This window comes from Orycteropus afer, unplaced genomic scaffold, assembly GCF_000298275.1.
Source record: "Orycteropus afer afer isolate SDZICR_OR568_19922 unplaced genomic scaffold, OryAfe1.0 scaffold00048, whole genome shotgun sequence".
Classification (NCBI taxonomy): domain Eukaryota; kingdom Metazoa; phylum Chordata; class Mammalia; order Tubulidentata; family Orycteropodidae; genus Orycteropus; species Orycteropus afer.
In genome coordinates, this window is record NW_006921635.1 from 6,072,093 (window position 1) to 6,098,441 (window position 26,349).

General features: G+C 43.4%; 2 protein-coding genes across 2 annotated transcripts in view; one reads left to right on the plus strand and one right to left on the minus strand.

Annotated features, from left to right (window-relative positions):
- The window catches only part of TMEM116 (transmembrane protein 116), a 90,436-nt gene extending 80,127 nt beyond the window's left edge, over window positions 1–10,309 (minus strand). Inside the window, exon 1 of the mRNA XM_007938269.1 lies at window positions 10,268–10,309. Within this exon, the coding sequence (XP_007936460.1) occupies window positions 10,268–10,309 (42 nt within the window). The remainder of the gene's footprint in view (window positions 1–10,267) is intronic.
- Window positions 10,310–11,788: 1,479 nt separating this feature from the next.
- ERP29 (endoplasmic reticulum protein 29) lies at window positions 11,789–18,946 on the plus strand. Its single transcript, XM_007938178.2, has 3 exons — window positions 11,789–11,929; window positions 16,447–16,585; window positions 18,444–18,946. Exons 1-3 carry the CDS (start codon window positions 11,789–11,791, stop codon window positions 18,944–18,946), a joined length of 783 nt encoding a protein of 260 aa, XP_007936369.1.
- Window positions 18,947–26,349: the final 7,403 nt, after the last annotated feature.

The window sequence follows — 26,349 nt, forward strand, 5'->3', positions numbered from 1 at the left end:
TATAAAAAAAAGGAAATAGCATGATATGTGCTACGGTATGAATGAACATTGAAAATATTATGCCAAGTGAAAGAAACCAGTCACAAAATACCACATATACTATGATTCCATTCATAAGAAATGTCCAGAATAAACAAATCTAAAGAGACAGAAAATAGATTAGTGGTTGCCCAGCACTGGGGGGAAGTTTGGGAAGAATGGGAGTGACTGTAATGGGCCTAGGCTTTTTTGGAGGCAAAAATGATCTAAAATTAGTGAGATAGTTACGTAACTCTGAACATACTGGTATGCACCACTTGAAATCCATGATATGTTCTGTGAAATAGGACATTATATGAATTAGACATTGTGTGAACACAACATCAATACCTTATGGGAGCCTACTCTCATTGTCCTCACTTTTGCTGCTGCTGCCAGCACCTACCCACCAAACAAAGCCCAAGGGCCTATGCCCAGCACCATATCTTCTGCCTCACCTGTCTGTACACTACCCATGGTCCAGTGCTACAAGAATTTGAGTTTAGGGTCTTTAAAACCATTAGGAGGAAATAAACAAAAAGCTGTTCTCCCTTTAAAAAAAAAAAAAAACTTACGGGATCACAGACATATATGTGGTTGGATGTTGTCTGTATGGACATTAAACAATGCATATCTATACTAAACACCATGGAATTGTACATGTGTAAAAGTGAATTGTATGGCATATGAATCATACCTCAATAAAGCTGTTAATTTAAAAATTTAAAAAATGAAGTTAGGGTCAAGCACAAGTAAGGAAATATGCCATTGCTGGAATTCATGGAGTAATGATTAATGGGTAACATGATTCTGTCTTTCCTATTGAAAAGAATAATACTTGAATAAAAAGTGTAAAACAAACATTGTAAGAGGGCATTGCAGAAACAGGTTTTAAGAGAGTACCTGACTGCTCTATGTGAATCTACCACTCCAAGCTTAAACAAATTACATTCCAGGCAACCGAGAGCTATCTGAGAGTTCATGACAAACAGGAAAAGCACTACAAATCAAGCTATAATTAACATACTTGTTTATTCTTATAAGGAGGAAGGATAGTGGAATCTGAAAACCATGCAATCCATAAATCATGAGTCTTAGTATTGATCCCAAGGAAGAGTCTAGAATGAACTACCCAAAAGATGTGTTTTTAAATACAAGAAAAGTAACCATAGAGTCAGATCTAGGGGGAAGAAAAAAAGAGTGCCTTGAAGTCGATGCCAATTGATGGCGCCCCCACGTGTGCGGAGCAGAATGTCATCCCACAGGTTTCAAGGCTGTGGTCTTTCAGAAGCGATTTCCAAGTCTTTCTTCTGAGGTACTTTTGGGGGGCTTCAAACCATAACCATTTTGGTTAGTAGTCTAGCTCTTAACTGTACCATTAGGGACCTAAGTCAGCTGTTGCTGTTGTTATTATGTGCCGTGGAGTCGGACTCGACTCATAGTAGACCCCTCCTTGGGTTTCCGAGGCAGTATCACTACAGAAGTAGATTGCCCAATCTTCCTTCCAAGGAGTAGCAGAGGCTTATAAAAAGTCATGCCAGAGAACCCTATTTTCTTTTTGGATACAATTACTAGATATAGTATATGTGGGGTTTGGCAGAGCATTTGGTGAGAAATTTCATAATATAAAAATTAGAAAACATGGTCCTCCTTCTGGTGAAGTAAATCAACTTGGCATTGTTCTTTAAAACACCTCCATCAACAACCTGAAAGAAATTATAGTGGGCGTATTTATCAAATGTGTATTTGTATTACTTATCTATCACCACAAATGTAGTGGGTTAAAACACATTTATCTTCTCACAGTATTTATGGGTCAGAAGTCCGAGAACGACTGGGCTGGGTCCTCTGCTTCAGACTCTCATTTGCTGCCTTCAAATTGATTCCGACTCATAATGACCCTGCAGGACAGAGGAGAACTGCCCCATACGGTTTCTAAGACTGTAAATCTTGATGGAAGCAGACTGCCTCATCTTCCTCCCACAGCAGCTGTGGGTCTGAATGCTTAGTAGCCACATGCGTTAAACACCGTGGCACCAGAACGCATTCTTCAGTCTCTCATGAGGCTATGATCAAGATGCTTGCTGAGGCTCACCTGAAGGCTCAGATAGGGAAGGACCTGCTCCCAAACTCACATAGTTGTTGGCCAAATCCAGTTCCTTGAGGACCATGAAGCTGAGGGCTGCAGGTCCTAGCTAACTGTAGACCAGAGGCTATACTCAGTTCTTTGCAGTGGGGACCTCTGCAACATGCTGCTTCTTTACAAAAGAGTACAGACCAAGAAAGCAATACAGTCTGGTAGAAAGACAGAACTGGTGGCTTAGTGCCCAAGGGATCTGACTGCTAACCAAAAGGCTGGTGGCTTAAACCCACCAGCCACTCCTCAGAAGGAAGGCTGGGCAATCTACTGCTGTAGTGATACCGCCTCGGAAAACCAAGGAGTGGTCACTGTGAGTTGGATCCGACTCGGTGCCAGTGAGTGAGAAAGACAGAACCCACACTCCTAGGTAACCAAATCATGTAAGTGATACCTCATCACTTTTTCCATATTCTTCTGGTCACAGATCACACCAAAACACAAGGGAAGGGGATTACACAAGCATAAGAAGATTAAGAGGGATCATTGGGGGAATCTCAGAGTCACCTTGCCCCTGTGTGTGAACATGTCAAGCACCTTTCACTATCAGAGCATTTGCCTGAGCTGCTCTCTCTGTCTAGAATACATGTCACGTCCCCAGATCACCATGTCTAGTTGCTTCTCATCCTTCAAGCATCAGCTGGAATATCATCTCCTCAGAGAGCCCTCCCTGCTACTGTATTTAAAACAGTCATATTCTTTGTTTCTCACTTTACTATTTATATTATTTAGTTTATTACCTTGTTCGTGTACTTTGTAACATTTATTAAATTCCAAAATATCTTGTTTATTTGATACTTGCTTCCTCCTAGCAGACAGTGACTGTCTTGAGGGCAGGTAATTAATCTTATTCACCACAGTATCTCCAGTGGCCAAACAGTGCCTAGAATAGGTACTCGGTCTTTGCTGAATGCATGTTCCAAAGTTGTGAGGGATAAATGAGACAGTCAAAATCTAATAAGATATTAACACTTTAAAATAATGAGTTTAATTTAATAGGATAAAATTTAATAGGCATAAACGTAAGTATATTGTAGTTGGATCTAAAAAATATATAAAAAACCAAGTGGACAGATTAAGATAAAAAAGGTAAATCAGGAACATCTTACTTAATAAAAAGCCTAGAGTGGAGCTATCCAAAAAATATATAATGTAAGCCACATACAGAATTTTACATTTTCTAGTGGTCACATGAAAAAAAGTAAAAAGAAACAGGTGAAAATAACGTTATAATATATTTTATTTAACCCAAACCAAAAAAACCCACTGCCATCAAGTTGATCCCAACTTATAACTGCCTGCACTGGGTTTCCAAGGCTGTAAAACCTTAGAGAAGTGGATGGTCTCACCTTCCTCTCATGGAGCAGCTGGGTTGAACTGCCACCTTTCTGGTTAGCAACCGAAAACCTTACCACTACACCACCAAAGCTCCTTTATTCAACCCACCATATCTAAAATATTATCATCTCAACATACAATCAATAGGAAAAAAAAACTCATTCTCCATATATAAAAACCAATTAAAAATGGATCAAAGACCTAAATGTGAAAAATAAACCACAATATTCCTAGAAGAAAATGTAAGGTCAAAGCGCTAGGGCCAGTGGGCTATCAGATATGACTACAAAAGCATGAGCAACAAAAAACAAAATAAATAAATAGACAAAATAGATAAACCTTAAATACTTTGTTTATTGAAGGATTTATCAAAAAACTGAAAAGACAATCTATAGATTAGGAGAAAATTTCGGTAGTTATATATCTGATAAGGATCTAATATCCAAAATATATAAAGTACTTCTACAATTTAACAACAAAAAGGCAAACAAATCGAGTCAAAAAGTGGGCAAGGACTTGAATAGATATTTCACCCAAGAGGACGTGCAAATGACCAATTAGCATAAGAAAAAAGGCTCACCTTCATTAGCCATTAAACCAAAAACCAAACCCACTTCCCTTGAGCAGATTCCATCCACCAGATTCCCACTCACAGCGACCCTGGGGACAGAGTAGAAGGGCCCTATAGGATTTCCAAGGCTGTAAATCTACAGAAGTAAACTGCCTCATTTTTCTCCCACGGTGTAGCTAGTGGGTTCAAACTGCCAACTTCTGGTTAGCAGCGGAATGCTTTAACCACTGTGCCATCATAGTTCCCTCATTAGCCATTAGGGAGATGCAAATCAAAACCACAATGAGATACTCTCCCAACCCATCTGAAGGGCAATGATCAAAAAACACAAAAAGGGGAAAAACAATAGGAGTTGGTAAGGTTGTAGAGAAACAAGAACTCTCTGGTGGGAATAAAAATGGTACAGCTACTGTGGAAAAGGGAGCTCTGGTAGCGTAGTGCCTAAGGCACTTGACTGCTAACCAGAAGGCTGACGGTTCAAACCCACCAGCCACTCCTTGGAAGGAAGATGGGGCAATCTACTTCCGTAGTGATACTGCCTCGGAAACCCAAGGAGGGGTCGCTATGAGTCGGGTCCGACTCGACGCCCCATAATAACAACACTGTGGAAAAAAGGAGCTCCTGAGTAGTCTGAATGGTTAAGTGCTTGACAATTAGCTAGTGAACTAGTTGGTGGTTCGCACCCACCATGGGGTTCCTTGGAATAGAGGCCTGGCAATTTGCTTCTAAAAGGTCACAGCCTTAAAAACCCTACAGAGCAGTTCTGCTCTGCACACAGGGAACTCATGGGATCACCGTGAGCCCGAAATGACTCCACAGAAACTGAAAACAGCAACTGTGCAAAACAGTTCAGTGGTTCCTCAAAAAGTAGAACACAGAACTACCACATGACCCAACAACTCTACTCTTAGCACATACCCCGAGATTTGAAAACAGTGACTCAAATAGACACACATACATACACCAATGTTCACTGTACCACTATTCACAACAGCCAAAAGATGGAAACAACTAAAACGTACATCATATGAATGGATAAACAAAATGTGCTCTATCCATACTGTTGTTGTTGTTGTTATGTGCTGTCGAGTCGGCCCCGACTCATAGCGACCCCTCCTTGGGTTTCCAAGGCAGTATCACTACGGAAGTAGGATTGCCCAACCTTCCTTCCGAGGAGTGGCCAGTGGGTTTGAACCGCCAGCCTTCTGGTTAGCAGTCAAGTGCTTTAGCCACTATGCTACCAGAGCTCCATACAGTGGAGTATTATTCAGCCTTAAAGAGAAATGAAGTCCTGATACGTGCCACAACATGAATAAACCTTAAAGATCATGCTGAGAGAAATCAGTTGAAAAAAGACAAATGATTGTACTTTCTCACCTATATGAAATAAGCAAATAGGTAGAAACCAAATCTATTAGTAGTTACCAGGGGTGGGAAACCCACCAGCCACTCCTCGGAAGGAAGGTTGGGCAATCTACTTCCCTAGTGATACCGCCTCGGAAACCCAAGGAGGGGTCACTATGAGTCGGTCCAACTCGAGGGCAAATAACAATAACAGGTGTGTGAGGGAGGGGGAAAGGTGAAGTTCTGCTTAGGGGGCAGTGAGTTTATGTTAATAGTGGCAGGATAATTTGGAAAAGGATAGCAAGAAAGGTTCATAATTTAAAGAATGTAATCAATGTCACTGAATTATACATAAAGAAATTGTTGAACTGGTGTATGTTTTGTTGTGTATATTTTCACCATAATAAAAAAAATTTGACGTATTTTACATTCTTTATTTCATACATCAGAATTCGGTGTATTTTATACTTAGCACACATGTCAATCTGAATTAGCCACACGTCAAGAGCTCAACCGCTACATGCAATATTATAAATAGCATTTTCACTAAGGCTCCTTGATTTATAACTAGATTATGAAGAGTCTTACATTTGGATTTTATCCTACAGAAGTGCTACTAAAAACATCTGAGTAAAGAAATTGTATGATGTAATAACTACAATAACTAATCCTCACTAAGTACATACTGTACATGAGGCACTGTTCTAAATGCTTTATATGCATAGCTGATCTACTCATAGGAGCTCTGGTAGCATAGTGGCTAAGACACTTGACTGCTAACCAGAAGGCTGGTGGTTCAAACCCACCAGCCACTCCTTGGAAGGAAGATGGGGTAATCTACTTCCATAGTGATACTGCCTCGGAAACCCAAGGAGGGGTCGCTATGAGTCGGGTCTGATTCGACAGCACATAACAAAAAAAAACAACAACAATCTAATCATAAGCCTATGGAACAAGTATTATTATTATTTTCATTTTACATGATAGTATTATGAAAATTTGGTGGCAGTGTGCAGGACCCATTAAAGACAGACTGGCAAGAGTTAGGGTCACGTTTATTTATTTACTTACATCCCACTTTGACACAGGTGGCTTATGAGTTGGAATTGACTGGACAGCAGTGGGTTATAAGAATATAAATAATTAAATAAATAACCTGAGTTGAAAGGACAAAAGAAGAAAGAACATCTCTGCTGATGTGGTTCGATCCCTAGATGTTAGCATGTCTATGAGTTTTTTCATTATTTCATTGCAAAAATAATACCAAAAGAAGAGAAATTCAAAGTAAAAAGTTTCCTGTAACCTCACCATCTAATCAAAACAATTATTTTCATTTACCTATGTTGAGTCCTTATTCATAGCCATATTCAATTTTTTACATAGTCGCAGTAATTCCACAGGTGCTACTGATCCTCAACATTATGCCACAATACTTTTTTTTTATATTACTATTACAGTCTTATTTTCTTTGTCTCCACTTTCCTGGGCTCTAACTAATGTTAAAAGCCTACCGCATTTCTCCGCATCTTTGTATAAGTTCCTCAAAACATATTCAAATATATACACACATATAACGGGTGTTGGTGTGACAGTGGTGGCAGGTTTTTTTTTTCTTAAAGTAAGATCATCCCAAATTAATTTCGGACCTCTGCCATGAGATGATGGCTATACTAAGGTCTGAGGCTAAAACTCCACTGTGAATCAAAAGTAACCAGGACACCAGGAATACAGCCTGTTATTCCTGTTAACTCTCCACTGAAAACTGGGAATATTACTTGGCAAACAGTTTCAGAATAGAATGTAATTTTGTTTGCCTACAGGTTTTGTTTGCTGCCTAGAAAGCCAGGTCCAAAAGAATTCTGAGAATGGATGCCTACTCCAAACAAACTTTAGAATCATACATATCCTCCCTACAGTCACACAAGGAGGCTCTCATGACTGTTTTGAGGTCACATGTCCCCAGTGTAATGATTACTTTGTGACTTTAAAAAAACTTCAGAAAAGTATGTACAAATAAGATGTGCCATCACCCAATTTTTTAACTATTGAATATGTCAACCAATTTTTGAATTCTTACTGAATTTCCTTGTATTTTCTTATATAAAGTCTTTGAACCTTTTCCTCTTTGGATCACTTAGTTCAGAATCCTCTGGACTTTGTGAGTCCTCATTGCAAATTGCCTTACCCCTTGTGGTGGTTATGTTTTTGTGTCAACTTGGCTGGGCCTGGTTGAGTGGCTGGGCAGCTGATGGTAGTTATTCCCCATGATGAGACTGGCAATCAACTCCATGGTGGGATCTACCACAAGCAGCTGAGTAGCTGTCTCTGGGACGTGGTCTGCTTCCTGTATATAAGGAGAAGCTTTGAGAATGGTCTCTAGCTTATGGCACGCTTGGACCCTGCAAGTAGCTGTGTCGTTGCTCAGCAGCCTGCTATGCTCTGCCGACCTTGGGACTTACAATGGACTTAAGTTAATGGCCTGCCTTGTGGTTTGGTAACATCAGGACTATGTCTTTTGACTTGTCAACCTTGGGGCTTCTCAGCCTCAGCAGCTAGCAGCTGTCTGAGTGAAGAAATGCCTCTATCTCCAGTGGGCCAGGAGCAGGAGGCAGAGCTGGACCCCAAGGTTGAGGGGCTTTCACCCAGCCCCTACAGCTTCGCCCTTTGAACTTGGACTTAAAGCCTCAAATTGTAAGAATAAACCTGTTTGTTAATGCCATCCCATTTGTGGCATATTTCTCGTTAGAACGGCACCAGGTAACCAGAACACCCCTCAAGAAAAGCTCTAAATTTCAATCAGACTCTGTCATTTTTGTTCTATGTCAATGGGATCATACTATGTTATCTGTTCACAATGATTTCCTCACTTATTATTTCATGGCTATCACTCCACTTTAGCAGAAATAGCTCTAACCCATTTATTATAGCTTTATCATATTCCACATATAATTTATCCAACAATCTCTCTAATGATGGGCATTTAGTTTTTTATTTTCTCCAAACAATGCTGCAGTAAACATCCTTCTTCTATGCTGATTCTATTACTAAAGGACAGATTCCCAGGGTGGAGTTCTTTTAGTTCTTCAAATATTTTGAGTTCTTTGTCACCCCAGAACCTCTGTACATGCTACTTTCTCTTCCTAAAATGTTTCATATTTCATATAATAAGCTGTAATTTTATATTTATTTATATAATTATTTATCTCTTCACAGGGAGCTCTAGTGGCATAGGGCGTAAGGTATTTGACAGCTAACCAGAAAGCTGGCAGTTCAAATCTACCAGCCACTCCTCAGAAGGAAGACTGGGCAATCTACTTCCATAGAGATACCACCTCAGGAACCCAAGGAAGGGTTGCTATGAGTCAGAATCAACTCAACAGCAGTGAATTTGTGTTTTTGTTTGCTTGCTTGCTTTTTGGTCTCTTCACGCAAGTGAGAGATCCTTGAGGGCTAAATCTTACTCATCCTTTAGGTCTTACTTCAGCTTGCATATGCTTGTTTGTAGTTTTCTGTAAACTCCAATCTAAAGCAATCACCCCTATCATATTCTTTCATGGACTCTCAACTTTTCTTCCTTAGAAATGATCATAGTTCATAATGGTATACATCTTTGTGTAGTTATTTAATGTCAGTCTCCTCCTTTGAACGTTAAGCTCCAGGATGGCACATCTATAGCCCTTACCCCTAGAAAAGCACGTGGCACATGAAAGGTGTTCAGTAAATGTCTGTTATGTAATGTAAGCTTTATATGGTTTCCAAGGCTGAAAATCTTTATGGATGCACACTGCCTATTTTTCTCTTATGGAGCAGCTGGTGGGTTCGAACCACTGACTTTTTGGATAGCAGCCAAATGCTTATCCACTATGCTACCAGAGCATTAAGAAGCTTTAAAACTCTTGATAGATCCTTACTGACTACAGAGCAGAACAGTTTGATTTTTTTTTGAAGACTCTTCCCATCTGGGCTTAAAACTATTTCAAAAACTACTGACTTGAGAACTCCTCCCTCCAGCTAAGTGAGGCTTTCCTCAAAGCATCACTGTCATTTCCTTTTTCACCTGTTATCCTTTGTGACCTGTTCTGCATCTAAAACTTTTTTTCTCCCAGGACTCAACTCCATTCCCACTTCCCAAATGAAAACTTAACCACCCTTGCTCATAGTTAATTTTTCCCTCTTCTAACTTCCATCACTTGTCTAGGTAGGTAGCTTATTTTATTTAATACTTTATTAGGGCAAAGTCATTTTTTTTTTTTTCTGAACTACCCCCAACACATACAAACTTAACACATTGGGCTCTTCTTCCTGTCTCTCAAAACCTCTATCCAATCAAACTGGTTGCTGAAGACTAAATGCCTGGATGCCATTATCTTTCATCACTCACTATTTTATACACACATACAATGTATTGGACACATACAGTGGCTAATTGTGGTGCTAAGTCCTTCACAATGCATTATATATTTTAGTCTCTCCCTTTCACATCCAACTGTTCAACTCTTGTGAATTCTACCCCACAAATGTTTCTCAATTCCATCCTTTCTTCTTCATCCCAGCATTACTGTCCTATTGCAGGACCTTAACTTTGGTCACCTGGACTTTTGCAACAGACCCATAACTGGAACCACCGCATTCAGTCTTACTCCTTCCCAATCCATTGCCTCTATTCCTGAGTGATGTTTTGGAAAACAAATCTGACCTCATGCTCCTCGTTAGGCTCTCTGTTGCCTTCAGCTTAAAATCCAAACCCTTCAGCTTGGCAAGACCCTTTAGCACCTGTCCCAATTTGCCTGTACAAGATTAATCTCAACCAGTTCTTCGATATGCCAATGCATTTTCCCTCGTGCCCTTTGACTCTTTACCTTGTGAATACCTTCTCTTTCAAGATCCACCTCCAAAGTCATTTCTATCAGTAACTGTCTCTGGCACTACTGAGCAAGACTGATTGGGCCTTCACTGTGTTTTCACATTGTTGTTGTTGTTGCTATGTGCCCTGGAGTCGGACCCAACTCTTAGCGACCCCCCCTTGAGTTTCCAAGGTGGTATTGCTACAAAAGTAGATTGCCCAACCTTCCTTCCAAGGCTGGTGGGTTTGAACCACCGGCCTTCTGGTTAGCAGCCAAGTGCCTTAGGCACAATGCTACCAGAGCTCCCTATTTCACATTATTCTAATATTACTCTCATGTCTCCTCTTCCCCCAACATTGTAAGTCCTTAAGCACAGAACTGTCTTGCTCATTTTTTAATTCTGTATTCTCAGAGACAAAACCAGGATCTAACATAGAGTATATAATGAACAACAATCCCTTCAATAGAATTATTAGGATTTAAAAAAAAAAAAAAAAAACGTTCCTGAAGCATGGGACATGGCTGGGCAAGGTACTCGGGCCACCATCTGACTCACGGAGGCCCCAGGTGACAGCGTAGAACTGCCGCATAGGGTTTTACGCAGATCACCAGGTCTTTCTGGAGCAGAGCTGCTGGGTGAGTAAGAACGCAACCCTTTTAGGTAGCAGCTGAGCTTAACCGCTGCGCCAAGAGGGCTCCTTCTTCTCCCAGGAAAGCCTGGCGAAGTTGTTTTTATAGGAGCCTTCCCAGGCGAGGCACTCACCTCAGAGTAGGGCCAACCCGTCAGACTGGACAGAGAGCAGGAGCGGCCCTGACTTCCAGTTAAATTAACAACTACGTCTGGGGTACCAACCCGGGTTATTAGTGGTACAACTGACTGACTTAGAGTGAAAGCAGATTCTGAGGGTCATGGTGGGCCCACTAAGGGTAGCGGCTGCACTTGATTGACAGACTAACCGCGCGGGTTGTAGTGGCTCCCCATCGAGTCCCTAACGGACCAAAGGCAGGAAGAAACGATGGCGGGCCTGGTCCACTCCGAAAGGAAGGGAGGACAACAGAAAATCTGCGATAAACCGAGGGATGGGCTTCGCGCCTCTCCTCACGCGGAGGTTGATGGGAGCCGGACTGAGCCCCCGCGAGCCTCCTAGAATGCGCGTGCGCGGCAGTCCCAGTTTTTCTCTCCTCCCGCCTCTCGAGTGGCCCATCCCACATGGTTCCTGCCTATCACTAGAGGTGAGAACTTGGCCGAGTGCGCGTGCGCATCCATTCCTCCTTTTCTTTTCCCCTAGTTCTTCCTCTTTATGGCCCCTCCCCTTTACCAGGCGTCGGCACGAGTCTTCCTGAGTGCGCGTGCGCGGCTTCTTCGTTTTCCCCGCCCCTCCCGCTCGCAGCCTCTCTTTTTCCCCCGGTGCCGGCGCTAGCGGTCCTGGTAGTACACTTGCGCGCGCGCGAATCCGCCCCCCCTAGTCACGTGCGCCCCTACTCCGGGTTTCTCAGCTACCGTCTTCCTATCTCGGATTCCCGAAATCCTGCGTTATGGCTGCCGCCAAGCCCAGCGCAGCTTCTCTCTCTCTGCTGTTTCACCTCCTGGGCTTTCTGCTTCTCTCCGCCCCGCAGGGAGGCAGCGGCCTGCACACCAAGGGTGTCCTTCCCCTGGATACTGTCACTTTCTACAAGGTAACGAGGGCGGGGGACAGACGGCGCGAAGGAGCAGCCGGAGCGCCTGGGGGAGTCGCATCTGTGGGGAACTGGGGGACGGAAGGCGAGAAAGAGGTGGTTTGAGCTTCTAGCCGGGTAGTACTGACGACCGTCGTGCGTCTTTTCATCCTCCCAAGGGCCTGGTGGATTCTGGGCCGGGACGTATCATGGCCACAAGGCATACATGGTCCACGGTGTCCCCGCTCCCTTGCCTTTGCAGCCTTTATACTTATTTTTCCTTTTACGGATGAGCTGCAAGGATGCAGCGGCGGGAAACTCTTGCTCCTGCGCCTCAGCTATGGGGTGAGGGCGGTGCCGGGCGAGATCCAATCCTCGAGTCCCAAGTGGGAGCCCCTGAGGGCGGTGCGAAGCCCACGCCGCCGAGCTCCGGACTATGGTGAGGCGGGTGGGGCGGTAGAAACTCGGCGTGTTATTTATCGTGCATTTCTGCGCCCCTTTTCCCCGGCTGTGCAATATGCAAACAGTGTTCAAATATCCTGCCTCTCCCAGCGTTTAGAATAAGCTTCACTTCAGCCACCCTGTAGGTGCTGGGTGCAAAATGAATGAGATCGAGGCAGCATGCAAGGATTTGCCACCACCCTCCCCTCCACCTTTATAAAATTTTGGATTCTGGCCTGCATAAGTGAAAATTGGCATTGTTGGAGCTTGATTGCAACGTCGCAGTCCCAGCCCCCACTCCTTGCACCTGCCTTCACCCTCTAGGAGCTTTTAACTTCCCACGAGATGAGATGAGATACGTGTCGAGAGAGCTAGTGGTTTTCTTTTTTTGTACCCCTTGTGGGGAAATGAAACCAGAAGTGAAGCTCTGACTCTTTCAAGTGGTTGAACCTTTCCTCTTTTCCAGAGGGTTCCTTGTCATGGATATGGAACCTGTGGCTAAAACAAAGCAAAGTTTCAAGACTTCCTAAGTGTGGGTATGGCTACTTGTTAGGCACACCCCACAGCACCCCATGCTTTGGTGCTTTTATTAGCAGTGACACCCTGACCCCCCCACGGTTATGGGATCACATCACAAACATGGATGGCTCAGAGGGAAACATTGCGTCATAAATGAACTGTTTCCTAATCAGTTATCTCCTCGCCATCTTTACCATTCTCCGTGTTTTCTCTCTCCAGCCATCCAGACGGTTCTCCATATTGTGGCCTAAACCTACATGATCTGACCCTTGCTCCCTTCTCCTGACTGTTGGCTCCCTTGTCTCCTCTACTCTAGCCTCACGGACCTTAGACCTTCCTTCTGTTCTTTGCATATTTCCTAGCTCATTACTGCCTCGGGGCCTTTGCACTAGCTGTTCCTTTTGCCTGGAACATTCTGTGCCCCAATCTTTGCAAGGCTGGTTACTTCTAATCATTCAGACTTAGATTAAATGTTTACCTCCTCAGAGTCTTTCCTTGGTCCATCCCCATCCCCCGCCCCCCACCCCAGTCTAAAGGGCCTGTGACTATCACATTACTGTTTCCTTTTTTTGTAGAGCACTTACCACTGATTTTTTTTTTTTCCCTTGTCTGTTGTCTGTCTCACACTAGTATATTACATACTTGGGAAGAAGTACCTTGTCTGTTTCTTTTGCTGATCATCTACACAACCTAGCGTGCTACCTGTCTGGTAGGAAGTGCTCAATAAACATGTCAAATGAAATGAACAAATGCTTTCTCCAGTCTCTTTCTAAACCATGCGCTCTTCCATCACCATTGAACCAAAAGGGAATTTCCTAATGTTCTCTTGTCCTGGGTCCTTTTCTGTGCTTTGCCTTTTGGTGGCTCCCAGCATCTTTTTGTTTGTTTGTTTCTTGTCCTTCAGCATCACCAGAATGTCAGCACCTTACAGTAAGGGTAAGGGTTCCTGTCTGTTTTGTTCACTGCTGTGTTTACAGCACTTATCACAGGCCTGGACATGATAGGTTCTCAGTAACTTTCTACTGAATAATGAATTCATCTGCACTTTAAAGAAGCAAGGAGCTCTGGTGGCACAGGTTAAAGGCTCAGTTGCTATCCAAAAGGTTGGTGGTTCAAACCCACCACCCACTCTAGGAGGAAGATGGTGTGTAAACTCTGGAGGCCGTTCTGCTCTGTCCTAGAGTGTTGCAGTGAGTCAGAAACAATGGGAACAGGTTTGGAGTTGTTTTTTTTTTTTTTTTTCCTTATATATAAGAAGCAAGTTGCTGGCAGTGGTAGTGCTGATTCCTCAAGGATGAGGAAAGGAAAGAATTTTCTAAAGTAATTAAGAAAAAAAAAGGAAGAAAAGAAAAAAAAAAAAATTAATTATGCAAGAGATTGGCCATTCAAATCATTCTTCTTTATGCTGGTAGCTAAGAATAGTGAAAGATAAAAAGGGGGAGGTCCTCAATAACATTTCAGTATTAGCCCACTGTCTGATTATTAATATTATTACCTAATAGGAGCATAGGCCCCCTTGGAGACAGAAATCTTATGCTGTGCTTTTTCAAAATTTCCCCTGGAACATGTAGCCTCTGCCACCAAAGCCTGCTGGGCATTTGCTCACTCCTCAAATGTTTTTGGAGCATCTGCCACAATCCGGGCATTGTTGGCCACTAGGGATGCAATGTCCTTGTCTCTCAACTGTACATTCTAGTGCAGGGGCCAGACGTTGGATCAGGATTCCAGAAATTGGTTAATACGGGGAAGACAAGACAGCAGGGAGTGTGCTACAGAGTTTGATGGAAATGAAGCAGTACTAGATAGTGTGACTGGAGAAGAACATCCCATGAGGAGAGGCCATTTGAACTGAGACCGGAATGATAAAGAGACAGCCATGGAGAGGCCTGGGGAAAGTGCACTCTAGCTGCAGGGACAGCCAGCGCCAAGGCCCTGGGTTGGGAACAGGGATGGTGTGTTAAACTAAAATAAGGTCACTTGGGCCAGAGGGATGTGATCTGATTTATATTTTAAGTCTTCCCTGCTTTTAGGCCCTTAGAGCTCAGACTATATGGGGTCAGTGTCTCCGCCTCCTCCCTTAGGCAGAATTAAATATTTTTACAAACCTAAAACCAAATGGACATCAACACAAACAAGGTCTTAGAATAATACTAAGTTTCTTTGCTTTCTGCTGGAATTAGGTGAGCTTGGGGTAGGCACAGTGATTACCTGTGACCAAAAACACTGATAGTAATCAAAACCAAACAGCCATTACAACAAAAAGCTATGGGAGGAGGGGAAGGAATAGTATTGTTAGGTAACAGCGGTGTGGGTAGAATCCATCAAGACATGTTCACACAGATCCTTGTCTACGAATGTCCGTAGCATTACTGTTCACAGGAGCCAAAAGGTAGAAACAACCCAAAGGTCCATCAACGGATGAAATCCAAAAGGTGGTCTGCTCCCTCCCCGTCACCTCCACCGGCTGCCATCAGGTTGGTTCCGACTCATGGCAGAGACGTGTGTGTCAGAGCAGGCCTGTGCTCCCTGGAACTTTCAGTGGGTACTTTCAAAGTAGCAGCTTGCCAGTCCTTTTGTCCAAGGTACTTCTGGGTGGACATGAGCCCCCAACGTCTTGGATAGCAGCTGAGTGCAGTAAGCATTTCTACAACCCAGAGACTCTTACTCAGCCATAAAAAGGAATTAAATATCAGTCCACGCAATGGCATAGATGAACCTTGGAAACCTGATGTTGTTACAGAAGCTATTCACAAAGGACCACATACTGTGTGATTCCACTTACATGAAACGTCCGGAAGAGGCAAATTCAGGGGAAGAGAGACTTCCAGGGGTGGACAGAGCAGGGCAGTGATTGCTTAGCGGGGACAAGATTTCCTTTTGGAATGATGAACATGTTCTGGAACTAGATGAGGAGGAGGAGTGCACGACACGGTGAATGTACTAAATGCCATTGAATTGTGCACTTCAAAATGGTGACTTTTATGTTTTGTGGAGTCTATGGTTGGGAAAAATAAAAAGGCCCTTGGCCGTGACAGTTGAGGACCCAAAGAGCCAGTCAAAAGGAAGCACGGTCTAGGGAGGAGGGGCCATGGTCCCAAGCCTGGCATTTCAGCAACTTCTATCAGCCCTGCTGAAATTGTTCTGGCTCTGGGCTTCCTAGGCAAGACTTTTTCCACGGTGCCATCTCCTTTGTGGACAGTTCTTTTTCTCATCACCTTTCTGGTTCAGCGGTTTACTGATAGGCCTCCTGGGATGGTGGGCATAAGAGGGGCTGATGTAGGGTATGCGTGGAGTCTCTAAGCATCATTGAAGGGTGACTGGGAGGAGGCCTAGGCACAGCTACAGCTTCTATTCCAGATGTGGCTGGCTGATCGGTATGAATATACCTAGTGGTTTACTCAGCACATAGCATACACTCTCTGTTTAATAAGTCAATGGATGAGTGAGTATCAGTTTGTGAGAGCTTGTCTCCCTCTGGGTTTGGTTCCCACTGTTTCTTAAACAGGGGCACCTTGGGAAGGGGAATTAGCCCCAGAGGTCCCCGGAACCCCCACTTGCTCAGCTCTATGCGCCCTCAGGTCATTCCCAAAAGCAAGTTCGTCTTGGTGAAGTTCGACACCCAGTACCCCTACGGTGAGAAGCAGGATGAGTTCAAGCGTCTAGCTGAAAACTCGGCCTCCAGCGATGATCTCTTGGTGGCAGAGGTGGGGATCTCAGGTATGGACAAGTCCAGAATGACTGGGGAGGGCAGAGCGGGAGGACGCTAGGAAATGAGTCCGTAACTGTCCCCAGCACCTTTCCGTTACAGCCACCCATGAGGATTGAGCCTCAGTGAGTCGATGCCCCTGGCAAGCTTAGCCTGAGTATATCCTAAGAGCACAGTCTCTCAGCTCGTCCCTTCCCTGCCACCCCTGCCCAACATTTACAGTGGGAACTCTGAGCTCTCCTCATGGGGCACTGTTGTCAGAAGGGGTGCCATGTCTCCTAGAGAGTCCCATAGTTGGCACTTCCTCCTTCATTTCAGCTTTTCTGCCACAATTACGGGGTTTGGGCTTTGGTTCAAATCCACTGATCCAAAAGCGGCTCTCAATCATGATGATACCGGTAATGGCTGCTAACATTTATTTAGTGGTTGATAGCCATAAAGATTTGCACAGATGTTGCATTTTCAGTCTTGTCTTGAGCCCCACCTGAGAAGTGAGAAGCATTATCTCCATGCTACACTTGAGGAAAAGTGAAACTCAGGTGGCTTCAATGACTTGGCTCGGGCCATGGGCTAAAAGTGGCTCATTCAGAACTCCCGAGTGTTCATTCCCACGTGCAGTGGGTTCTCACCTACCTCACCTTCCTCCCAGCTAGGATGTCTCAGGTCCCCAGTGAGCATGGCAGTCTGACCCTCACACACCTCTCCAGGGCAGTCAGTCCATTTTGACTCGGTGTTGAGTCAACTCCCCTGGGACTTTTAGGATTTAATAGTAATAATTCCTGATGCTTACCTGATGTTTGCTGTGTGCCAGTTCACTGCTAAGTGTGTTTGTTGTTGTTTCGTTGTTTTGTTTTTTTCAGCACATATTTCATCCTGTGACAACTATGAAGAAAGTACTGTCGTACCATTACCCCCAGTTTTCAAATGACAACAGTGATCCTTAGAGTAACTTGCTCAAGTTCACAGAGCTGTTATGCAACAGAATTAGGACTGAAACTCTACCTACTAGCCAGTGATCGGTGGTGTTGGCCATTTCTCCTTGACAGGGTGTGAGAAATCAATCTTCACGGCACCAGCCCTTGGGACGGCTGCCACCAGTTACAAAGGACGCAGCAAATATTAACAGCTAAATTATACCCTTAACTGGGCCAGCTCTCCTTGCATTTCCTCCCTGGGTCCTCCTAGCCATCCTTGTGTGGTAGAGACCCTCATTACTTGCCCCGCATCCCCTTCCTCAGTAGGCTCCCACCAGGTTGGCCTTTCTAACCCTTAAACACACTCGTTCCTGCCTCACAGCTTGTGCACGTGCAGTCCTTCTCGCCTCGGACACTCTTCCCTCATCTTCATGCAGATGCTCCTTGACATTCAGGCAGGTCCCTCAGCTCCTGATCTCCCCACAGCAAGCATTTCATGTCCACCTGAAGTGGCCTTCTTACCCGTCAATGTCACATCACCCCGTTTTATTTTCATCATGGCCCTGATCCTTTAATTTTTTTTTTCCTTCATATTATCTCTTCTCACCCTTAGACTATAAGCTCCTTGAGGGCAGCGGGCTTGATATTCTTTTATCACAACGAGATCCGCAGCACCTAGAACAGTGTCTGGCACGTAGTGGGCACATAAGTATTCAGAACAACCCCCGTTTTCCGGATTAGAAAAATTAAGTTCAGAGAGGTTAACTGACTTGACAAAAGCCACATGGCTAGAAGTGGCCGAAAAGGGGTTTAAACCAAAGTGTGTATGGGCCGTCCTCGGTTTAAACAATGACACAGCCAAGATTCTTCTTCCCCTCGGCTCAGATAGGCCCCATAGCAATTTCCTGCCGAGTCCCCCATGGCCCCCCTCCTCATCTCTGGTTTGTGTTCACAGATTACGGTGACAAGCTGAACATGGAGCTGAGTGAGAAATACAAGCTGGACAAAGAGAACTACCCAATCTTCTACCTCTTCCGGGATGGCGACTTTGAGAACCCCGTCGTGTATAGCGGGACAGTCAAGGTTGGAGCCATCCAGCGCTGGCTAAAGGGGCAGGGGGTCTACCTAGGTATGCCTGGTTGTCTGCCTGCCTATGATGCCCTGGCCGGGGAGTTCATCAGGGCCTCAAGCACAGAGGCACGCCAGGCCCTGCTGAAGCAGGGGCGGGACAACCTCGCACATGTGAAGGAGACTCAGAAGAAGTGGGCAGAGCAGTACCTGAAGATCATGGGGAAGGTCTTAGACCAAGGTGCAGATTTCCCAGCGTCAGAGATAACCCGGATCACCAAGCTGATAGAGAAAAACAAGATGAGCGATGGGAAGAAGGAGGAACTGCAGAAGAGCTTGAACATCCTGACTGCCTTCCAGAAGAAGGAGGCAGAGAAGGAGGAGCTGTGAAAGGCACTCTAGGATTTGGTTGGGGTGGGGGGGAGAATTACTTGCTTGCTTTGAGACCCTCAGGAGGTGGATAGAAGGGGATAGAAGAAGTGGTACTTGACCTGAAGCCTGAGCCTGGGGTGTGCCTGGACATTGATGAGGCTGCGACCGTGCATGGGACATCTGTAGTAAGTCTGCGGATAGCTGGAGCACCTATTCAGCTGGCTTGTGACATGCCCCCCAGAAGGAATTGGTGCTATAAAGAAGAGTGTGCTGCCCAGATTTCTGACAGGTGTAATTCTGACCTAATTAAAGTTTCCATCTTTTGGTTAAGTGGACTAGAAGCCACTTGGTTTTCTTTTTCAAATGATAGATTATGACCTACTTTTCCCTTTATTTTTTAGTGTAAGCTGTTACGGACTCCACTCAGTTTTCTGTCCTACAGGGTCACTATGAGTTGGGACTGACTGTAGCGGTGGGTTTGGTGTCTTTATTTGGCCACCAGGGTAGCAGACTCTTCTGCTAACACTCTGGAAAGCGGTTCCAGCTCCGAGGCTACCTATTATTATTTCCCACTGGTGTTTAGAGGCAAGTGATAAGACCGTAGATGATTCTAAAATGTGTTGCCCATTTTCTGACCCTCTGTAATTTTTTCCATATTCCCTGAGGTACACAAACTTTTAAGTAAATGTAATTTGGTGGTATTTTTTAAGCTGAATTTAGAAAGCTAATGTCCAATTGAAAACAAAAATGGAACCTTTCCCAAGTAAGTCACTTTGTCAGCCTCAGTCACTCAGCAAATACTAATTTTAAAAAAGTGTCGAGTAGAGCACATTGTACTGGTTTTCATAACTGTTCCCAGGAGTGATAAGTAGGTATTTGTGATAGTAAAGGATGTCTGATGAAGGTTCACAAAAGCATCGCCCCCTTTTCATGTTTATTTGGAAATGTCACTTTCACCACAAACAAAAATTTAAGTTGAACAGAGTGGTTAAATAAAAAAAAATTATTTATTTTCCTCCATTTCAGCCAGATTGGTGTTTAAAGAGTCGTCACTGGAAACAAAAGCTGCAGGTAGATCTTTAAGTGGAACTGGATGGGGAAATGATAGCGAGGCCACCTACTCAGACGACCTAGGAAAGAGGTGTTCAGACCTAAACATCCAGCTGCCCAGAGCCAGTATCAGTCCTCTATGAGGAAAAGATATAACCACTTAGTTTAAACACTTCCCAGTAGTTTCCCTTTTCATTTCAGTTTTAACTGAAATTTTTGGAAGCCCTTTTTGGATATTTCTCATTGGTAAACTTACTTGAGCTGTTCTTTTTTTTTTATTATTTTCCTCCTCTCTAATAGCTAAACAGGATCATTTCTAAAAAAGAAAGTATTCACTGTTTTACAGAAATTAGAGTAAGAAGGGTAAACAGTATTTAGGGAAGGGTGCTAAAACTAATGCAGCCGTGGCAGTCCCGGAATATGGTCTAATTTTGATTCTCAGTTGTGAGAGGAGCTAAAGGCAGGCAGTACAACAATGGACATGTCACTGGATAGACTCAAACAGGGTATAGTAAGACTAGGGTCTTCAACTGAAGAAACATGACTTATGGGAGAGGGCTACCTTACCTTCCACCAGGTACTCTTTGTACCTAGTATTTTCCATCAAAGAGGGGCCCTTGTGTGTGTATACCACGTTAAATGCAGCCTCTCACACTTAAGGCAGATAGATACCTTCCCTCTACTTGTTGTTAAGTGCTGTCGAGTCATTTCCAACTCATAGCGACCCCATGCACAGCAGAACGAAACACTGCCCTATCCCGTGCCAGCCCCACAATCCCTGCTATACTTGAGCCCATCATCACAGCCACCGTGTCAATCCATCTCGTTGAAGGCCTCCCCCTCTTTCGTCGACCTTCCACCCTACCAAGCATGACATCCTCCAGGGAATGGTCCCTTCTTACAACATGACCAAAATAGGCGAGACGAAGTCTGGCCATTCTTGCTTCCAAGGAGCATTCTGGCTGCACTTCCTCCAGGACAGATCTGTTAGTTCTTTTAACAGCCCATGGTACTTTCAGCATTCTCCACCAGCACCACAACTCAAAAGCATCAACTCTTCTTCAGTCTTCTTTATTCATTGTCCAGCTCTCACATGCATACAAGGCGACTGGAAATATCATGGCTTGTGTCAGGCGCACCTTCGTCCTCAAGGAGATATCCTTGCTCCTCAGCACTTGAAACAGTTCCTTCGCAGTTGACTTCCCCAATGCTACACGTCTTCTAATGTCCTGACTGCTGCTTCCGTTGGCATCGACTGTAGAACCAAGCAACGTGAATTCTTTGACAAACTCAATCCTCTCTCCATTTATTGTGATGCTGCTCATTGGTCCAGTTGTGAGGATTTTTGTTTTCTTTATATTGAGACGTAATCCATACTGCAGACTGTATTCTTCAACCTTCATCAGTAGGTGCCTTAAGTCATCCTCACTTTCAGCAAGCAAAGTTGTATCGTCTGCATAGCTCAGGCTGTTAATGATTCTTCCTCCAATCCTGATACCACGTTTTTCTTCATATAGTCCAGCTTCTCGGATTATTTGCTCAGCATATAGATTGAATAAGTGTAGAGAAAGGATACAACCCTGATGCACTACCTTCTTGATTTTAAACCATGTAGTGTCGTTCTATTCGAACGACAGCCTCCTGGTCAAGGTACAGATTCCTCATGAGTACAATCAAGTGCTAGGGAATTCCCATTCTTCTCAGTGTTATCCATAATTTGTCATGATCCACACAATCAAATGCCTTTGCAGAGTCAATAAAACACAAGTAAACATCTTTCTGGTATTCTTTGCCTTGAGCCAAGATCCATCTGACAACAGCTATGATATCCCTTGTTCCACATCCTCTTCTGAATCCGGCTTGAACCTCTGGAAGTTCTCTATCAATAACTGCTGCAAACGTTTCTGAATTATCTTCAGTAAGATCTTACTTGCGTGCGATATTAATGATATTGTTCTATAATTTCCACATTCTGTGGGATCGCCTTTCTTTGGAATGGGCACAAATATGGATTTCTTCCAGTCAGTTGGCCAGGTAGCTGTCTTCCAAATCTCTTGGCATAACTGAGTGAGTGCCTCCAACGGGCAGCCATTTATTGAAATATCTCAATGGGTATTCCGCCAATTCCCGGAGCCTTGTTCTTCGCCAGTTCTTTCATTGCAGCTTTGACTTCTTCCTTCATTACCATTGGTTCTAGATCATATGCCATCTCCTGAAATGGATGCAGATATTTATACTGTGCCTCAGGTGCTATGAAGATTGTCATGAAGACTGTGGACTGACTTCTGGAAGTGAACAAGAACGTAAATTTTAAGGGAATTTCCAGATAACCTGAAGCAAAGGAGATGCGATCCAACATGATCCAGGAACTTGAAAATTAAATGGTGTCAGGTGAAATTTTAATGAACAGATAATGTTAGTTTCCATCCAGTCAGCTCTGATTGCATGGTGACACCGTGTCCAACAGAATGAAACACTGCCTGGTCATGATCGTTGGCATGCTTGAGTCTGTATGTTGCAGCCATTGTTCAGTGCCTTCCAGTGTAGGGGGCTCGTCTTTCATCACTATGTTGGACATCTGTGCTCCATAGGGTTCGCATTATCTAATTTTCAGAAGTACATTGTCAGGCCTTTCTTGCTGGTGTGCCTTGGTCTGGAAGCTCTGCTAGTATCTGTTTACCATGAGTGACTGCTGCTGGTATCGACAGACTGCTGCCATGGCTTTCCAGCAGGACAGCAACACACAAGCCACCAGAACATGACAAAGTGGTGGAACTACAAATAGTCTGTGATAACTGGTTCCACACAAAAAATGTTGGAGATGGAATAGCATCAGGGAGATTGACTAGTCAATAAAGAACCAGGATAGACTGTGGGAATTTGAACGTGGCCATCAAGATTGTGTGAGAAGACCTAGATTTTAGTTCTTCCTGTGGATGCTTAAGTCTTCTGCAGACCTGGATCCCACACTTACCCGAGGGACACCTGGGTAGCCCTATCTGCAGTAACTACTGCCCTCTTATATGTAAAGCAGTACATTTTCTGGTCCTAACCCAGTATGGAAGCTGGAGCTTTCAGGAAAGTTCTGTGCTCTTCACAATGCTATGGGAACCCCAACAATCTTTTTTTTTCCCTTGCCTTTGACATAAATTAAGATATGTATGGACCTGCTTCTGAACTCTCTGTTCTGTTCTACCCATCATTTTTATAAGGAGAATTTGGCTTGTGGGAGCATGGCCACCACTCACCCATCACTGTGAAATACATGTCTGCATCAAGGCAGTGATGCCATCTGAAAACCAGAAACAGGAAGATCTGATCTTCTGATTAAAATCAGGAACTGCAGGGAGTTGTCAAACAATGTTGAGATGGAGTTAATTTGCAACTGACGAAGCAGGCAAAAACGGCTTTCTCCAGCGCTTAGATAAGAGGATTTGGTAAGACAGGAGAAAGGAACCTGGCAGAGGAAAACCAGACAGCTCTTTGACTCTCTTGCTGAGTAAATTCTGACTCTCGGCCTGTGGATTTCAAGTACCCTTGGATGGTCTGTGTCATCAGCCTGCCCGGAATCCTCTAGTAACTTCCCATTGAATTTAGACTAAAATCTCATTCTGGCCTCTGGCTTCAAGGTGCTGACCAGGCCACTCCCCGTTACACTTCCTCCGTTCAGTATGTCTTGGCCACTGGAGCCTGTTGTCACTAGCTAGAACATGCTCAGCAGTGTCCTGCTTGGGGCCTTTGCATTTGCTTTGTTTTGTCCATGGCTGACTCCACAGCCTTTAGGTCAGATGGCAACACCTGAGCGAGCTTACAACCAAGTGTAAAGTGACCCTCTAGGAATACTCTATGGAGCTCTCATGGCACAGTGGTTAAACACTCAAGCAAACAGTTGGTTGTTCAAACCCACCCAGTGCCTCCATGGGAGAAAGACCTGGCCATCTGCTCCCATAACGATTACAGGCTAGCAAACCTTATGAAGCAGTTCTGCTGTCACATGGGGTTGCTATGAGTTGGAATCAAAGGTACCCAACAACAGGCACATTGTCACACACTTTCTTAAACACAGGACTCAATGAGAACCAATACTTTTATCATCTATCCCCTACCTTTCTTTACTTTCTTAAACACAGGACTCAGTGAAAACCAATACTTTTATCATCTATCCCCTACCTCTCTGCCACCAACTAGGGTATAGGGTTTCATTTATTCTATCATCAGAGATCTTACACAATTAACGCTCAATACATAATCACGTAATGAATGCCAGTCCGCAAGGGATGACTTTGAAACAATAATGGTGAACTTGGAATAAAAAAATTCACATTAATAAAATTTTGCTGCATATATAACCATATTGTGTCTCATAACCTGGAGAAGGATCTCGTGCTTGGCAGAGGATCAGTAGAAAAACAGAAGACCCTCAACAAGAACTGACACAGTGTTGCAACAGTGGGCTCTCACATGGCAATGGCTCTGGGGATGGTGCAGGACCAGGCGTTTTGTTCTGTTGTACATGGGGTCGCTATGAGTCAGAACCAACAACAGTACCTAATAACTTACTACACCACTACATCTCAATACAAAATTGAGATGAATGATGCCATTTAGAAGGTTGCGGCTTCTAAGAATTGGAATATAAATGAACCAGGCAGAAATGCCAACGCAAAATGAAAACTGTTTATATAAATTAACCCATCCAGTTTAAGCTTCACTTAATCCTGAAGAAGGAAGAATATATACTTCCCATATTAATAAATCACATCAAATACTTAGGAAGAGTTTCAGTAACAAGGCCATAGATACATTGAAACCCCTTTTTATATTAAAAGTTAAAATGAAAGACAAATTCAACTTGAACATAGTGATTGCAAAATATAATGCAATTTTGAAGAATTAAAATTATGAAAATATACAGAATTGATGAGCAACACAGCTAGGCATTTGTACATTTTCCATTATGTGGAGAACACTGAAAAATTTCTCTACCTTTTATCCACATCAGATAAATGATCTAAAACCAAATATTTGCTCTGGAGAATTTTAACTTAGGATCTCAGTAGTATAAAAAGCAATTTTTCAGTCTGTAAACAGTAGTCGTGTTTTTTCTGCATTTTTTTTTAAATATCAATTTATCACACAAACAAAAAAACCCACACAAACCAAAAGGGGGGGAAAAAAAAAAAAAAAGCAGCAGCAGCGGCAATGGGTTATTTGGGAATTATCTTCAAAGACCAATGACATACGATTGCTGGGAGAGGGTGCTTTTTACTCATGTAAGAATATATATATATATATATATATATATTTTTTTTTTTTTTAACTGTACACAATTTATAGTGCATGACAGTTTCCAAAAGAACAGATCAATAAAAGATATTGGCCATTTCTGCATAATTTCAATTTTTTTTTACAATTATCTCAAAAATGTAAGAGGTTGGATCTAATTGAAATGCTACATTTAGTAGGAAAATCAGCAAGTAACAAAGGAAGCATACCTTGACGTAACATTATTTGTCATTAAAACCAGTAGAGGTCCCAGATGCCAACAGGCAAGAGACTGGTTAGGTAGATCACCGGAGTCACGCACTGTCCCTGAGGACCAACGCCAGCCTACTGAGCACACACATGCTAGATTGATCATGTCAACTTGTTTCAGAGAATATCTCTATGTACAGTACTTTTTGGGATATATTTCAGAGAAACATCCTTTCAAGAATACATGCCATACCCAGACGATCACACACACACAAACCCATACACACGAAGTTCCATCTAAATAGGCCATAGTTTATCAGATGATACGTTGCTATTTAAATTCTATTCAGAATCAATTAGAATTTTCAATTCATCTTGTTCCAGACAGCTCTTCCGTTTGGAATGGGATCTGTGACAGCTGTGGCTACCAGTTAACAGCAAAAATATGTATTAATTGCTTGATGAACTAGGACTTCCAACAAGTCTTATTTTGAATATTTTAAAAATTTCCTTGGAAATGTTAATTCATCACCATATCAAACTGAATCTTAAGAAAGTCAAGATGAGGGGACAAGATACAATTGCTTTCCATACAGAGATTTCCAAGCTCTCTTTTGGTTGCTTTTCAAAGAAGTATCACATCTCACTGGAACAGTGAGCTGGGAAGGACTTTTAATGTCTTCAAGACCAATTCTCCATCAGATGCTTGAATATCCTCCTCAAATCCAATCCATTTCTTGGCTCTTATGGAAGTACTTTAATCAAAATTTGGGTAAGAAAACCAAAAATGGAAAGAAGGATTCAAACAGCAGAGTAACAAAAGCAACTGTACAAACCGTGTAACATTTCAAGAGCACTTTATACCTTCTCTCTCAGGCCAACCCCTGAAACTACTC